This window comes from Akebia trifoliata, chromosome 8 (assembly GCF_017979445.1).
Source record: "Akebia trifoliata isolate Shusen 1 chromosome 8, ASM1797944v1, whole genome shotgun sequence".
Lineage (NCBI taxonomy): Eukaryota > Viridiplantae > Streptophyta > Magnoliopsida > Ranunculales > Lardizabalaceae > Akebia > Akebia trifoliata.
The window spans coordinates 14,042,144-14,059,761 of record NC_141382.1 but is presented as its reverse complement, the minus strand read 5'-3'; the positions used below and the strand labels follow the sequence as shown (position 1 = coordinate 14,059,761).

The window sequence follows — 17,618 nt, the reverse complement described above, 5'->3', positions numbered from 1 at the left end:
CAGATGGTGATTGCTACAACACACGTTTTGGTTAATTTACAAAGTAAAACAAACCGATCACAAATCTATAAATACGTCTAAAGTTCACGAGCTCTCTCCATCTTTTAACTCTCAAACCTTCTTTCTTTTTTACTTCGTAACAACTTTCAATCTATCTCCTTCAGTAGCACATTACATCGCCTTCTTCATTTGTTCTTCACAATCACAATTTAATTCTCTTGTTACTTCTTTACCGGTTACAATGAGGACTACTCTGATGATCTCTTGCTTGGTTTTCTTTCTTGCCATCTCGATAATGGCTTCGGTGTCATCCGCGTCCCTCAAAGTGGGTTATTATCGATCAACTTGCCCATCAGCCGAGTCAATTGTTAGAAAATCCGTAAACAAAGCTGTATCTTGGAATCCTGGCATAGCTGCTGGCTTAATTAGGATGCATTTCCATGATTGCTTTGTTAGGGTATGCGCTAAGTAACCCTTCCTTTATTTCATATGTTTAAACTTTAACGAACAACATGGACTAATGTTTTGGTGAAAAGAAAAAAATTGGAACTATATGGACTAATACAATCTGAAATACACCAAGGAAATTGGAAAAATAAGATATTTTCGTTTTGATTTTGGCCAGAACATCTGGATACAAAACTTAAAACCATGAGAATGACCTTTGTTATTGAGGTGCATGATTCAATTTTTTTAGTACTAAATATGTTAAAATTTTATGTATTTCAGGGTTGTGACTCATCCGTGCTACTTAATTCAACACCGGGGAATCCTTCGGAGAGGGAACATCCTGCAAATAATCCAAGCCTACGCGGCTTCGATGTGATTAATGAGGCTAAGAATCAGATTGAGGCTCATTGCCCACAGACCGTCTCTTGCTCTGACATCCTTGCCTTTGCCGCCCGTGACAGTGCTTATAAGGTTGGAGGGATCAACTACGCTGTACCTGCAGGACGACGTGATGGTTGTATCTCTCTTAAAGACGAAGTTTCACAGAACCTACCCCGTCCTTTCTTCAATGCCAAGCAACTTGAGGACAATTTCGCCCGGAAAGGGTTGTCTCTTGATGAGATGGTGACGCTCTCTGGGGCACACTCGATTGGTGTTTCACACTGCTCTTCATTCTCAAACCGAATCTATTCCTTCAATTCCACCCATCCACAAGATCCATCAATGGATCGCAAATTTGCTGCCTACTTTAAAACTAAGTGCCAGCTCCATCAACCAGTGGTGCTTGTCAAGATCCCACTGTGCCACTTGATGGTTCAACACCAAATAGGTTGGACAACAACTATTACCAGGAATTGGAGAACCACCGAGGTTTATTGACTTCCGATCAGACGCTGTTGAGTAACCCTTCAACGACATGGATAGTGAGAAACAACGCCAAACATCCTTCGACCTGGGCCACCAAATTTGCGTCGGCAATGGTACACATGGGGTCCATTGATGTTCTTACCCCACACTAGGGGAGATCAGGAAGAGCTGTGGAGTTGTGAACTAAACATCTATACCTTTCCTGGTATTTTATCTATTGAGGAATTGTGAAAATTTGATCGCGTATTCTTCCTTCATTTGTTATTTGTTAATCCAACTGTAAACTAATTCTTTTGTTATTTTATGATTGTATGTTGTTCCTTGTAATAAAACTCTACATGCTTGTCTTTGACAATGCAAAGTGGTAAAAACCTTAATAAGTGTTAATATGGGAAAATGACATTATAAGAATTATAGAAACACAGACGCCAACTCAAATAAGTAAGGTTTATATGATAATTTGAATTCTTTGTAAAACACTGAAACCAAACATCAGTGGCATCATGGCTCCTTTCCTTTTCTTCTTTCCTAAGTTTTTTGAGTTATTTTTTAGGATTTATCCCCAACGTTGGGATCTAAGTTGTTGATAGTATTTTAATGGCTCTATTAGATCCGTAGACGGGGAGATGGGCCTTTCTTATCTCTTTCGAAGACACACGACTCCAATTTTCACATGGCATAATAAGTATGTCTATGACCCTACATATACAATAACTAATGTTTATATTGGTACGTCACGCCATACAAGTAGGATACGTTAAGATCGTACATCTATATAATAAAATATAATAGTAAGTCCCACTTTGCTACAGTTTTGTGGGGATAAATATCCCATTCCAATTACAATAGAGTGGAGTGGGGTTAACACTAGTCACTTTATAGCATTTCCTTTTCACTCGCCCTTCAACTTTATTGTCTTTCCTCCTCCTCTCTTTTAATACTATCCCACTAATTTTACTATTTTTCCTCTTTTACCTTTTTTTTCTAGTAATACTCTTCTAAGTTTACTATATTTCCTTTTTAACCCACTTTTTGTCTTTCATCTTCTTCCCCAATCTTAATAATATCTCTTCAATTTTTACCCCCTTAACCTCAAAGATTTTTATTAATACCCCGTCAATTTTATTATTTTTCTACTTTTACCTCTTCAACCTCATAGATGATGCCCGTGTCATAGGCACGTGCAAAATCTAGTATAAATAATAAAACACAAGGTGAGTCCCACTCCAACTATAGAGGAATGAGATCCACACTACCCACTTTATTATTTTTTCTCTTCACCTCTTTCAACTTTATTGTCTTTCATCTCTCTTTTTAATATCCTTGTAATTTTCTTATATTTCTTCTTTTATCCCCTTTTTAAATAATATTCTTTTAATTTTACTATTTTTCATATTTTATTCCTTTAACTCAAAGAGGATGTATCCGTCACAAATTCTAATAAGTAAAACAAAATTGTTGGTCCCACTCTAGCTATAATTGTGGAGGTATAAATGTCCCCTTCAGTTACAATAGAGTGGGATCCACCCTATCCCAATTTATTGTCTTTTCTTTTCACCCCTTTCAACTTAGTTTCTTTCCTATCCCCTCCCTCAATTTTTCAATAATATCACTCCAATTAATTTACTATATTTCTTCTTTTACCATTTTTCAAAAATATTTGTGAAGGGATAAAAATCACTCACAACTAGATCGTTCATTCACATCAATTGACATGTATTTCGAGATTATAATGGCATTATTTAGTGAAATTCTATTTAATTAGGAAAGAATCCCAATTTAGAAATATTTTTCTCCTTTAGATAATTATTTTATTTGGATATGGGTAAAGATGACAATTTTAATTGAATGAGAATTAAGGTTCTTATTTTAGATTTAGGATTTTTCTATTGAAAAGGGCTAAAAGCCATTGTAAGGGAAGAAAAAAGAAAAAGAGGAGAAAGGAAAGGAAAAAAGGGATTTGGAAAATCATGTAACATGAAGATTGATTTATATATAGCGGAATGGCTCCATGTGGAAATAGACACCTTTGTCGAAACATGTAAAAAATCTTTCGTGTTCTTTATCATTTTTCTATTATTTGGGTAGTTCATGTGTGATATCTCAAGGATCATTAGTGAATCACTAGTATCTCAAGGTAAATTACAAAAATTACCTCTACAATATCTCCTAACTTTACTATATATTTTTCTTTTTTTTGCCTCTTTAACTCCAAATTGATATATATCTATGTATAGAAGGTTGGGATCCGTAGAAACATGAGAAGTGAACTCATATGTTCACATACAATGCCAATCGTGTATGTGCGAGATCCAATGATTCCGATAAAAGAAGCATCCCAAGAATATTATACGGATCACTAAGATAAATCTTAACTGTTGGATCTCATACATACACGGCTAGGATTGTATGTGAACATATGAGTTCACCTTCAAGATCGCCGGACCCAATCTTGGACAAATGACTCCAACCATTGGATCTTGATATTTCTAGGGAAAAGTTCTAGGCAAAGTGTTTTGTTCTATATGGAAGTGTTTTAAAATTCGGATTGGACCGATGGTCAAATCAAGTCTAACCAGATTTCTCAAATTTTTCTGTATGATTCAATAAGAATCGATATTTCCCTAAGAATCATAGATTTTTATCCTTGATGGCTGAGCCTTCTGAGAGCCCAAGACATGACTTTGATGATAAAGAAAACATGTCAAACAAAACTTTGGAAAAATCGGAAAGAAATGACAATAAAATGGAAAAAAGTTATAAATATATAAAATAAAAATATGAAATATATATTAGACATTTAATTTATGTTTGAGTACAAAATACATCTTAAATGAGACTTAAAAAAAAAAAATTAAAAAAAAATAAAAGAACAACAACGGAGGTTTTTATTACTATGCATGTAAGTTTGATAGCCGTCCATTCTAAAAACGTTGGATGAACCCCAAAATAATCCTTGTCGATATATATATTTTTTTGAATCTGAGTTTTTTGATGAAATCAAGTGGGATGTGGGGTTGGATTGCCAATGGGGTAACCCATTAGAGCAATATGGCCGGTAGGAAGGCTTGAAATCTTACCAAAAAAAGGAAAGTGTTTTTATAAGATAAAAAAATAAAATAAAATAAAATTACTCTCTTAACCCATGATATGGTCACACAGAATCATAACAGCTTGAACTTTTGCCAGAACCAAACATGCCTATCACATCAGTACTTGTGGAGCACAATTGCAAATACACATGACTAATGACGTGGATCATATGCACCACGTGTCATCTGATCCAACCATGAAGGATTTGTCACATCAAAATTCTTGATGGCATGGTAATCTACGTGGCATATAATAAAGACTAGATTCTTATTTTATTTTATTATCATGAAAATGAAAATATTAAATTAAAAACAATGATCTGATAAAGAACTAAGAGACACCATTAAAAAGTAGTAAAAATCTCTTATTTAATATTCAAACTATGTTATAAGAGAAAGTAAGAACTTCGATAACAAGAAAGTACAACTCAAAGAAGTAAAAGAATCCTGAATCCACGTTCAAATGATGGCAAGCAATCTGTACTGGTCAATGCATGGCTTGTCTTCAAATGATCAGGCAACAACATAATTGTTCTCTATCATGAATCAAACCATGTCTTCTTTCTCCTTCTTCTACCCCAGTTTGTTTGCTGAGCCCTTCCAGATCTTGCTACTCCACTCTTTCAACTGTTGCCATCCGACCTGACAACACTTCCTTTTGTGATTGCTATTGCAGAGCCAATGGAACTGAGCTTGGCTCCTATTTCCTTGACCCTTTAGTCTTCTCTCAATGTTTTCCTTATTTAATAATTGATGTAAAGAACCTCCACGATATCACTTGATTTGCCTTGATCTCCAAGGGCCCCTCTCTATTCGAGGAGCACACAACCTAATGATAAGTTGAGGGCACTACTTACATGGAGTAAATCACCTCTTCCCAGTATGGCATTATGCGTCGAGCTCGCTTTGATGATTACAAAGCTAATCATTACTGCCTCTGGTCCTATTGCGACTAGAAGAGTGATTTACCCGATTGATAAGGTTGGAGAACCTTTGAACCCATACACACTGGCCTCTGTTGGCTTCAGACTGTCGACCACTCCTATCTGCTCGGTTGTAAGAAAGAAAATGTACACTGCATTCTCCATATCCAGTATGATCCTCTTTAGCTCCATTGTTCTCATAGCAAGTATGATAACCAAGGCATCGTTTGGGGGTTGCCCACTCTCATCAATTCGTCGTGAGTGAAAATAGTTTCTTTTCTCCCCCAAACTGACTCTTGTTCTTGTGCTATAGCCATTTCCTCCGAGACTTGGTTCAATTTCCTCTCATGCATCATTTTTCTGACCTTGGACATATAACCCCCTGTTAGGTTTTTAGGGAGCATATTTGTTAAACGTAGCAGAAATCCAAATTTAGACTCGTGTCGCGTTGAGTCAATTGTCAGAGATCGAAAAGTCCAAACAAGCGTTGCGTCGACACTACTAGAGCAGTCATGGTTCTTTCCATGCCTTAAACCCTAGGGTCTTCGAATAGAAACTCAGAAATCTGTCAAAATTAGAGAGGAGAGGAAATAAAGAGAATTTCTGATTTTTCTATTGTGGTTCACGTACATATCATCATTATCTATTTATAGAGATAAATAGGTAAAGATATTGCAGTCTCCTGATACAATAGGGACTCAATCTCACTATGACTTTGACTCCTAAAGGAGTCCTATTATGTGACTTAATGTGTTGAGTCCACATGGGTGTCCAAGTAACCAACACCCCTGACCACCCTATATGAGTTGTACTCACCAATGATCGTATTGACCACCCTTTGTGCCCCTTGCCCTTAAGTTTGACCACCTCTCTAGGACGGGGGAAGAAGCTCCCTAACCACTATCCCCTATGTTATTACTAATATGAACATCTTGAGTTTTCCTTCGTTAATCATATCTTGAATGACATGTTTAAACGTCAAGCACTCATTCGAAGGATGGTACTCGTAGTAAGGTTTCCTCAGTTTACTTTTGTAATTTGCTGGTAGAGACACAAAGCTCGAATCCCTTTCTATATATGCTTCAAGTTTGTTGAAACACACACAGTCAAAGGTGTCAATATCCTCCTCTACCTCCAGGTGCCCCAACCTTACACCTCTCTTTCCCTCTTTTTTCTTGATTTTTTACTCTTCCTCTTTTCCCCCGACCTTCACCACAGTCTTCTCTGGAACTACGGTGTTTACTATAGCGAAATTCTCTCGTGCTCTACTCTTGAGTGCATTGTCCAAATTGATGTATTTCTCGGACATCATGTATGAATCTGGATTTGTTATCAAGGCCTCATGCAACCTTGTTCCTGGAATAATTGCACTCATGAAAGCCTGCGTTACCATATCGTCATCTGAATTTTCTACCTACAGGACTTGTGTAAAATATCTAATGAACCTAACAATGAAAATGTAGCTAAGAAAGGCAAAATCGATTTACATGATTTTGTTGCTTTTGAAAATAGTACATAATAACTTTAACTAGAAAAAAAATTGCAAATAAAATGTTCTAAAAGAGGCAAAAAAGAATGTGGATCAATTAGCAAGAGTATATGAACACACTTCCTTCTTGTTTTTTTCTTCATTTTTTTTAGCTAAGCAAGGTTTAGTGGTCAGTAGTGTTGAAAGCGGTTTTTGAACCCACATTGTCATATCAACCTTCCTTACACCTTACAAACTTAACCAAATTGGTCATTTGAGTTTATAAATACGGATAAATTAACAAAATAACTAGTTTTATAAGCACACATGAATTTTGAGACACAAGTTTGTTCGTCAATGATATCTGAGCATGACCCAAACTGGCAAAAAGTACATTAATTTTTAGTAATGAGTAGTTGGATGTTATTGTTAAAGAACAAAACAAGAAAGAGCACAAAAGTGAACAAAACACAACGATTTTCGGTTGTTTAGACCAAGAATAATCACTATTTTCTCTTGAGTTTTACAATCTTAAAAATCTTTATTTATAAAATTGAGAGTGCTAAAACGTATCTATCTCCCCAAAAATAGAAATCACAAAATATAGAAATTTCTTAAATAAAAATTTACACTATAGGGACCTCCGGCGTGGGGTGTTGCACCTCCGCAACTCAGCGTACCACCAAAAGATTACAAAATATTCACACAATAGTTATGAGTAATCAATAGATTACCAATGTGACAATACCCCAACAAAAATTAATAACAAGATATATACTTATAAGACTAATGGGCCTAAGAAAGTATTTCAAAGGATGTTTTAGTATATAAAATGGAAATTTTTATTGGAAAAATAAAGTAAAAAAATTGGACCTTTGACATGTATTTTATTTATTTTTTTATTTTTTAAAGGTAAAGGAATTTTTTTTGAAAATTTGTCTCATGGTCAATCCTAGGAGGTATGGCAGCAACGCCGATCCTTAAGACGATGGAATATGAGACCACCGTTACAACGGGGATGGACACGGACATGTACCCTATCTATATAGGAAAATGGACTGCTAGCGTTCGGACACTGAGTTCAACAATGAGTTGGACTGTCCAACAGTTGATTTCTAACTTGTATCTCAAATAAAACAAATCTATGGTTATACGTGCACGGCCATGTCAGCTCAATGCTGAATACGCGGGTAGGTAGCACGACTCATCTTAATAGCTTTTTATGCCATTGCACAAACAGACGAATCCCTACTGCTATTATTGGTATCCCAACTTTTACTTATTGCACTCTAATTTAAAAAAAAAAAAAAAAATAAAAAAAGTGGAGTTGCCGATAGTAACGTCTCTTTTTTGATGAGATCATAGTAAGCAATTCGGTGGATAGGGAAAAATGGTACGAAAATAAATTGAATATCATTCGGAATAGTGATACACCGATTCGTTCAAAAATTCGACGAAAAAAATGCAAGACGGTAAAAATACGATATGAAAATAGTTCGAAAAAGATTTAGATCCAACAATTTTTAAAACTTTCAAAAATTCGGATATATGTAACATATGATATGACCTAAAGATTATAATCTACTAATCAAATTATCAATATTTAAATTAAAAATATCTTAAGTAAACAAATAAATAATTCACGATCACATTCATTCAATAAAATATATATTCGCAATTAAGGATTTAATTTTAATCTATCTAATAATTAATGTAAATGAAAAGTATAAAATATGATATACTAATTAATGCCAAAATCATGATGTCCTATGACCTAATTAAATTAAAAAAAAAAAAAAAATTCTTGTTGTTTTTAAAAAGTTATTAATGTAAAGTAGATGGAAATTTCACCGGATAGCAGACAGTCAAAGAGTAAACTCCCCAATGAGTTGGTGGGGGCAATTTTCAACTTAGGATTTTTTTTTCCTTCTCTTAAGTTTTGAGTTTTGAAGTGAGAACAGGTAAATACAACATATTTTAATAAAATACTTATGAAATATACGTACAAATCGTGATTTAATTGATAGAATGTAGAGATCCGTGAATTAATATAAATATTTGAATCCAACGGTAATTCTGGTCGAGAAGAGTAGTATACGTCTAATTTGTGTCTAATTTGCGAATTTATTAACTATGGATTAGATTTCTATTTTTTAGGTTTAGAATTTTACGAGTCTAATCCTCATAGTAAACAATTATTCAAATTATTACAATAAGAGTTTTGATATTTTGTACAGTTGATCATTAATACCTTGAGCCAAATCTTTATAATGTTTAAATAGTATAGTTTATTCTTTAATTTGGGGTGTGCCAAATAATTTAAAAAATTAAGGTGAAATAAGTGAAAGTTGGGTGCCGAAGCAGTTTTTTTTAAAAATATATATTTTTTTTAATAACGATATATTTTTCTTGGGATTTCCAAAGCATCTTAATCATTTGTTGATGCATAGATCATCCATATATTCTCTTGTATTTCGCTCATTTTTCCAATCAAATAAGTTGTGAAACACAATGCTTAAGAGGGAGGGATAATCATTTTCACTTTAAGCGTATGTTAGGATATGTAGTTGATCTTCTACATCTTCGTACATAACAGACTCATACGGTCAGAGAGAATAATTTCACGTGAGACGAAACAAACAATTAAAAAAGAAAAGAAGAATCTGATACTGATACTGTATCATACCTGCTCTTCTCTGGCACACGTGGCGAAACTTAATTACGTGGATCATATGCACACATGATCCAACCATAAGTGAATTGCCACGTCAACATTTCATGATGACATGGAAACCAACATGTCATATAATATACACTAGACATTTATTTTATTTTATTCTTTAAAAAATAAAAAAACTAAAAAAGAAAGAAAAATAGGAGACGCCATTATTAAAATGTAGGGGAAAGCAGTTATTTAATATTCGAACTGTGCTATAGTAAGTATGAACTTCTTCGCTAACAACAGAGAACAACACACAGAGACACATAGAACCAGAAAACTAAAATTAACCTAAAAAAGAAAACTAATATTATCTCCATCTGAGCATCAAAACATGTAAAAATCACCACAAACTCGAAACTTCACCCCCACCATTATCTCCAAAACAAGATTGAAAATCCACCAAAATGTTCATCGAATTAAAGATCGAACCCACCCTCAACAAAGATTAGAAAAAACCCTTGATGATGTTCTTGAAAAACTTCATACCGATCTCATGGGCAAGATAAGCATCAACAGTACTGTACTTAGCATAAACTTCGCTAATCCTAGACCACCATCGTCGCTCTCGTGTCCAGAAGTGGATCTTATTTTTCGGCCTAACAACATCCATTTTTTTACCCAAAACCCTCTTCACCACCATATCCAAACTTTCATCTTTCAGATATCCTTTCCACACACCAAGATCCTTCTCAACCAAAGCTCCAATGTCCACTGGTCTTGCTACCTTCAATTTAAACACTTTATCCATTTTCATGGAGAATGCTTCCATTCCCATCCCAACGAAGAAAATATTGGGATTTGTGAGGAAATCTCTTAAAGCTGGTGCGATATCGTAATACCTAAGATCGGGCATGTCGTAGATGAGACAGTGTGAGCCGATACAGAGGGTGATTTGCTCGAAAGGGTTGTCCTTATATTCTGGATCTTTCTTGAAGTAGCTCTCGCTACCAGTGCAGACTCCAACAATGAGGTTTGGATGTTTCTTCTTGAGATAGGTTTTCTTGACAGATTGAACCCATTTCGCGACGGAGAAATCGCAGTCTGTGTAGATGGTTAAGATGCGATGGTTTTCGATGAAGATGGTGAAGTCTTCGTGGTAGTATTTTTTGTCTTCATTTTTGAGCTTCGTTATGCTGATCTCCATGTCTTCTCTTCGAGTGCGCTCGATCGATTAGGAAATGGAGAACAAATGAGCGAGCCAAGAGTTAGAGAAGGAAGAATAGACGTGTGAAGATTAGTAACAGATGTCTTCCCTTATATGGTCTCTCACTCTCACGTTCTCTCCTACAAGATGATTACACGTAGAGAATAGGAATTATCCTAGCCACTAGATCATACCAACAATAACAGATTTTTTTCGTTCCCAATATTGGATCTTGATTTGTTACATAGAGCAGTAGAGCAGGAAACTAAACCACGAAATCTTGTTGGTGGGTCCCAGAGCATAGTAGAATACCGTACATGGACATGGGACTTGCTGCGGCGGGCAGAGTTGCAGGGTATTTTCGTTGGACACGTGGCAGCATCTACAATGTTTAGAAAGCGTTTTTTTGACAATTTTTTAAGAGATTCTATTGCCACACAAACTTTTGCTAAGGTACCCTTTAATCATATGTAAATCTCAGCATACATCTTAGAGATGTTGTTAGTAAAAGTTGATGCGCCAATAGAAGCTCTTTCTTTTTAAGATTTGTATTATTATTATTATTATTTTTTGATATTGAGATAAATATTATAATATTTTAGATATAATTTAGTGGTATAATAGTCATTTGCTAAAGAATATGAAAGCCTTCCATATATCACTAATTTATATTTTGAATCTTTACAGATTATCTCCCAAAATCGATTTCTGCAATCTTTTAAACATATTTACATATTTGCCCTTTTAAGTGAATCCTACAAATGCATATTGAAAATGATACAATTGCCAATTTTTGTACTTTCCAACTACTTTTGATTCGAGAGGGGTATTTATGTCCTCCGAAAATAAATGCACTTGCATCCGCCCAAAGGGATTTTATTTTGTTAGAAATGCACTGTAGAACGTTCCTTATTCCAAGAGTAGAGGGATTTTACTTCTTAGCAAATACACTCAAAATTTTCCTTGTTGAGGCAATAGTTTTGGCAAGAACATAGGCAACCCTATATATGTGGGTCTTGTTAATGTGTGCCGTGTGAAATTGCTATAAATTCATTTTGAAAATTAAATTTGGTACCGAAATTGCTATTAAAAAATATTTTTTATCAAAATATTCTCAGATATTTATTCCCAAAGTGTATTTATTGCATTTTAATGTGTGTCTTGATAAGTTAGCAAAATACATTTATAAATATAAGGAAGAAATCAAAAGAAAAATATACATTGAAATATTTGTTAATAACACCTAGAAGGGGTTGAATAGGTTTTTTGCCAATTTTAACTTATCAAACTACTTATAATATCAATTAAGCAATTATAATATATAGACAATCAAATTTTCATAAATCATAAATAGTAGTATAGTTTAGAAAAATTTAAACCACACAAAAAACACAGATTTATAGTAGTTCGATGACCTCGGTTCTTATTCCACTCTCAAAAAACTTAGGGTATGTTTGATTGCACATGGAAAATAGGGTGGAAAATCAATTTTCATGGAAAATGACATTTTTCAAGTGTTTGATTGCACATGGAAATGGAAATTCATTTTCGACCCAATAAAAAAATCCACCAAAACATGGATTTCACTTTCCCACCCATATCCACCCCAATAAAAAAATCCACAAAAACATGGATTTCACTTTCCCACCCATATGAGTGAGGAAGAATTAGGAATGGAAAATATGGGTGGATTTCACTTTCCCACCCATATTCCTCACTCATATCTTCTTCTTCCCTACCATCACCACCACCACCACCACCATCACCATCACCATCTCACTAACCTCGTTGTCATCACCATCGTCGTCGACGTCGTCACCATTGCCGTCATCGTCATCACCATCTCCAGCTACCTTCTCTCTCTTTCTCTCCTTCTCCATCTCCATCCATTACTTCCGTCACCACTACCACCACGTTCTCCCCTTATTTTCCTCACTTACCTCTGCCGCCACCGTCATCATCACCACCACATTCTCCCTTTTTCTTCCTCACTTACCTCTGTCGTCGCCATCACCGTCGCCGCCACATCCTCCCATTCTCGTTTCCTCCTCATCTTCTTCTTCTTCTTCCTCCTCTCTTTCTTATTTTTTTTTCTCATATTTTTTCATTATTTTATCCAAGTAAATCAAACAATGGAATTTGATTTTCCTACCCTACCTATTTTCTACCACTATTTTTCCATGGAAAGTCACTTTCCATGCAATCAAACATACCCTTAATAACTTCAGCTGATGTCCTTTTAATCAATGCTTTCAGATTACAATCGCTTACAAAAAATGTGTGCATACTGCCACAACATTATGCCTAGGACTTTCACTAATGAGAAATCTCAGTAAAAAAAAATAGAGCAATTTTCTCTCTTTCTCTAACTCAAAATATTACTAAGAAAAATATTAGAGAAGAAGAAAGAATAGCTGAAAAGCTCAAGAGCTTTTATTCAGATCTAATTATATTTTCTATTTTTTTCTTGAAGATCTTCTTTGAAAAATCTCTCTTATTTATAGATGAAAAAGAGAAATATAATTTGAATAAGAAATCTTAACAAACAAGGATAGACCCTAAAGGAGTCAACGATTTCCAAAATTCCCAAAAACCAAGTCTTTCTAAAAAAATGACCATTTGAAATAGAATGAGAAGAGGTCACAAGACTGAAATCCTAGCGCTCAGTCGACAGAATATGTATGGGTCGATTGAGCAAGCAAACTCAAAAAACTTTGACACTTTCGAATTCAGTCGACCGAACAGTCTTGGTCTCTCGAGTGATAAAAAAATGAAGTTCTCAAGTTTCGAGTTCAGTCGATCGAATTGACTAGGTCGCTCGAGTGAGTAGAAAAGAAAGGTACTCAACTCTCGAGTTTAGTCAACTAGCCTACATTCCATTTTCGGTATGTTTCGATCTCGATTTTGTCCTTCATTCTTCTTGTGATCTTATTTGAGCTTAATCTTCAATAAATTTGACTTTGATGTACTTTTATCAAGCTAAAAACTTTCTAACATGATTTTTTATAGTGATCGATTACATTTGAAAGGAATTACAAGAAAATCAATTTACAAGAAATAATACAAATCATGGATGTGAACAAATATTTCTACAATCTCCCCCTTTGTTAAATACATAACAATTACATCTTCATGAACAATTTTTTTTTCGGAATTGATTTTTGATAGCCTTTTGAACTCTTTGAAGTTGTAAAAAAATACTCAAGCCATCTTACAACAACATATCACATTAGTTTATGGAGATAAAGACAACTTCCCCAATCATCATGCAACATCCCCCATACTACATGATTATATGTTCCAATTAATTAAACATATACCAATATCATTCAATACTAAGTATAACAAATAACATCCAAATCCAAAAAAAAATAAAAATATTCATGTGTTCATACAAAAGTGTGGTTGTGTGTTCATAACAAACATTCATGTTCATGTGATATATTTCTCACAAAGTTTTTGGATTAGATAATAAATACAAACTCAAAAAATATTTTACAAAAGATGTTAGTCATTATCACTCTCATTTGCGCCACTACCAACATCATCACCTGAAGATTGAGGATACTCGAGGTAGTCTTCATGGTTGCTTCACAAGAAGTTTTCAATGACTGTGATTTTCTTGTCAATGCCTTTAAGTAGCTTTAAGACCTCCGAATTATTATTAGAAGACTCAGAGTTTACTGGTTTTTTACATTTGAATTTCTCAGCTTTTGTCGATGCTTTGAGCTTCATGTACAATAATGTAATAGCATTGAGAGGATACATTTGATGAATGATCGAGTCAGAAGGTTGAGGACGAAGACCATTGAACTCAATGATTTTACTATTGACTATTAAGAACGAGAGTGCAAGAAGAGAAACGATATAAGCTAATGCCTCAATAATCGAATGAATTATAACAGAAGCCGGACCAATAGGTTGTCGATTATGAATACACCCTAGTAAGTAGAACAAATCAAAACCAATTTCATCACGATTACCAACTTTAGGAACTAAGTTAGAGGTTAGCATCCGAGCCAACAATTTATAATCAAGAAGAAGATAGGAGGTTTTAAGTTGATTGGTCCATTGGATGTTTTGACCACAAAGATCTTTAGCAATCCTATCTTTCGAAGATGGATCAAACACTGGGTACTTAATGGTATTCTTAACACTGAAAATTCTAAGAATGTTGGCAACGACATTTGGACTAACTTCAATGATTTTTTCTTGAACAAAAAACTTGAAATGGAAAGAGGAATAATCAATTTAAAAAATATTGGAATAAAAATGACGAATTTGGATTTCATCACAACTACCTTTCAGTTTGAATAAGAGTTTCCAACCCAAATCGAATATAATTTGTTCAACTTTACTTGAAACCAACTCACGAAAACTCACATACCTTTCAATAAAAGGAGGATTAGTATGAAATATTTGGAAAAAATGATATCTGCAGGCATCAACGTAAAAATCATCATCTTGCCCTTGTGCCCAAAGCCGTTTAGTTGCTAGTTTCTTCCTTATGGTAGGACGTTTGTCTGCCATTGATTAAGAAAAAGAAAACTAAGAGAGAAGTGAGAAAAATATATGAGAGAGATGAAGAAGAAAAAAAGGTACCAAAAATGGCTAAAAAAAGAATAGATTATGGCTTTTACGAAGATCCAGTCGGACGATATAATCTAACCGCTTGGTCGACCGATCATGAATTAATCGACCAATGTGTAAGATGTAACTAGGCACGATTTTACTCATTTGGTTAATTGAACATGGGTCGGTCGACTGACTTGACAGAATGAAAACTTTTATTTTTTGAAATCATTCTGTCATTGACTAAAAAACAATCACTCAAGTATGCAAACACCCAAAGATTTTTGTAAATAAGTAAATTTTTGAATGTTTAAAGATTTTGTAAAAATGCTTGCAAGTTGTTTTTCAGTTTCAATATCATCAAGTACAACAATCCTATTTTTTACCAAATCAAGAATAAAATGATTTCAAATATCAATGTATTTAGTTCAATGTATTTAGTTCGTGAGTGCTGAATAGGAATTTTAGAAATATTAATAGCACTAATGTTGTCATAATATAAATGCATACTCTGTTGATGAATACCATAATCTTTGAGTATTTGTTTCATTCAAAGTACTTGAGAGCAACAACTTCCTACAGATATATATATTCAACTTCTACAATAGATAAAGACATAGAATTTTATTTATTACTGTGTCAAGATTCTAAACAATTATTGATATAGAAACAACTTCCACTGGTACTTTTTTGACCGTCTATATTACCTGTCCAATCTATATTGAAATACCTAACAATTTCACAAATAGTTTCAAAAGGATACCATAAACTAGAAAGTTGTGTTCCATTAATATATCTAATGATCCTTTTAACTACAGATAAGTGAGATTCTTTAGGTTGTGATAGATTTCTAACACAAGCACTTACACTAAAAGTAATGTTTGGTCTACTAGCTGTTAATTAGAGCAAAGTTCTTATCATGCTTCTATAGGTTTTAGAATCTACATCTTTTCCATGTTCATATTTACTTAGTTTCATAGAAGTACTCATTGGAGAGTTTGTAGGTTTTGATCTTTCTATGCCAAACTTTTTAATAATATCATGAGCAAATTTGGATTGACATAAAAAATACCATTACTCATTTCCTTCTAAACTCATTTCAAGCTCATATTTCATAAAATTTATAAATAAAATGGTGTGGTTATCACTATAGAACAAAAACAATATCATACATATATATTTGAGTAATTAAAATATCATTATCAATTTTCTAATGAAAAGAGTTTTGTCAACACTCCTTCTAGTAAATTTATTTTTTAACAAAAATTCTTTCAATCTTTCATACTAAGTTTAAGTTCGTAAAGAGCCTTTCTAAGATAATAAACGTGATTTGGATTATTGAGATCTACAAAATCTATTGGTTGTTCGACAAAAACTTCTTCTATATACCAGTTTAAAAATGCACTTTTGACATTTATTTGATATAGTTTAAACTTAATATGACAAACTAACACAAGAAATATCCTAATGAACTCAAATGTAGCTATCAAAGAAAAGGTTTCATCAAAATCTATACGTTTTGTGAAACGACCCTATGCAAAAATGTCCAAAAAAATATGCTTTAAAATAAAAATGGGCTTAAAGGCCCAAACCCTAAAAAATGCTTGCTTTATTTCAAATAATAGCCTAAAGCCTCTTTGATTGACCCATGGGCTAAAAATGGACCATCTATCACCTCACTTCTCACGTCAATTCAATACTACACATACCCTAATCAAATCAAATCCAACCCAACCCCTAAACCCAATAACCATAAACTACTACCCAATCCTAAGTCCAACATACATGAAAGCCCCCTACTCAAGCCCAAAATCATACTTTTGATCACAATCAATTATCATAAAATCAATGATCATCAATGAGGGACATTTTTCACCATCACAACCTATAGATGCTTCAATTTTGTACTTGTTTGATTAACCAATTTTTCAACTCGATTGCAAAAGTTCCCGATGATGGAGGAATATTCTAAAGTTTTTTTTATTTGTTACTAGATATGTTTCCTAAGTTCAAATGAGATATTTCATGCAAATAAACTTTAGAAACCATACTACGCTAGGAAAATGTGATAAAAAATATAGAAAGCATCATTTTAAGACAAAACAAATTTTACAAGAAAAATCATCAAAAAATAATCAAATTATCAAAATATCCCTGATACCAAAAATCCCTAAAGGCTACGTTACGCTTAGAAAAATCCTTTCAAACACATAAAATAATAAAATCATGCCAAATAAACTATTTCACTAATTTTCACAAAATTTTATAAAATTACCAAAATACCCCTTATAGAGTCCATGATCATTTCACACGAAAAATTCATAAGTGATACAAATCAATACTCTCATTGAATTTCTTACAAAAAATTAATTTTGAAATA

General features: G+C 33.7%; 1 protein-coding gene and 1 pseudogene across 1 annotated transcript; one reads left to right on the top strand and one right to left on the bottom strand.

Annotated features, from left to right (window-relative positions):
• The first annotated feature begins 208 nt into the window (after positions 1-208).
• On the top strand, positions 209-1,589 carry LOC147396217 (peroxidase 5-like; annotated as a pseudogene).
• Positions 1,590-9,967: 8,378 nt separating this feature from the next.
• LOC147396216 (uncharacterized) lies at positions 9,968-10,666 on the bottom strand. The gene has a single exon (XM_086450076.1). It carries the CDS (start codon positions 10,664-10,666, stop codon positions 9,968-9,970), a length of 699 nt encoding a protein of 232 aa, XP_086306202.1.
• Between the last annotated feature and the right edge of the window lie 6,952 nt (positions 10,667-17,618).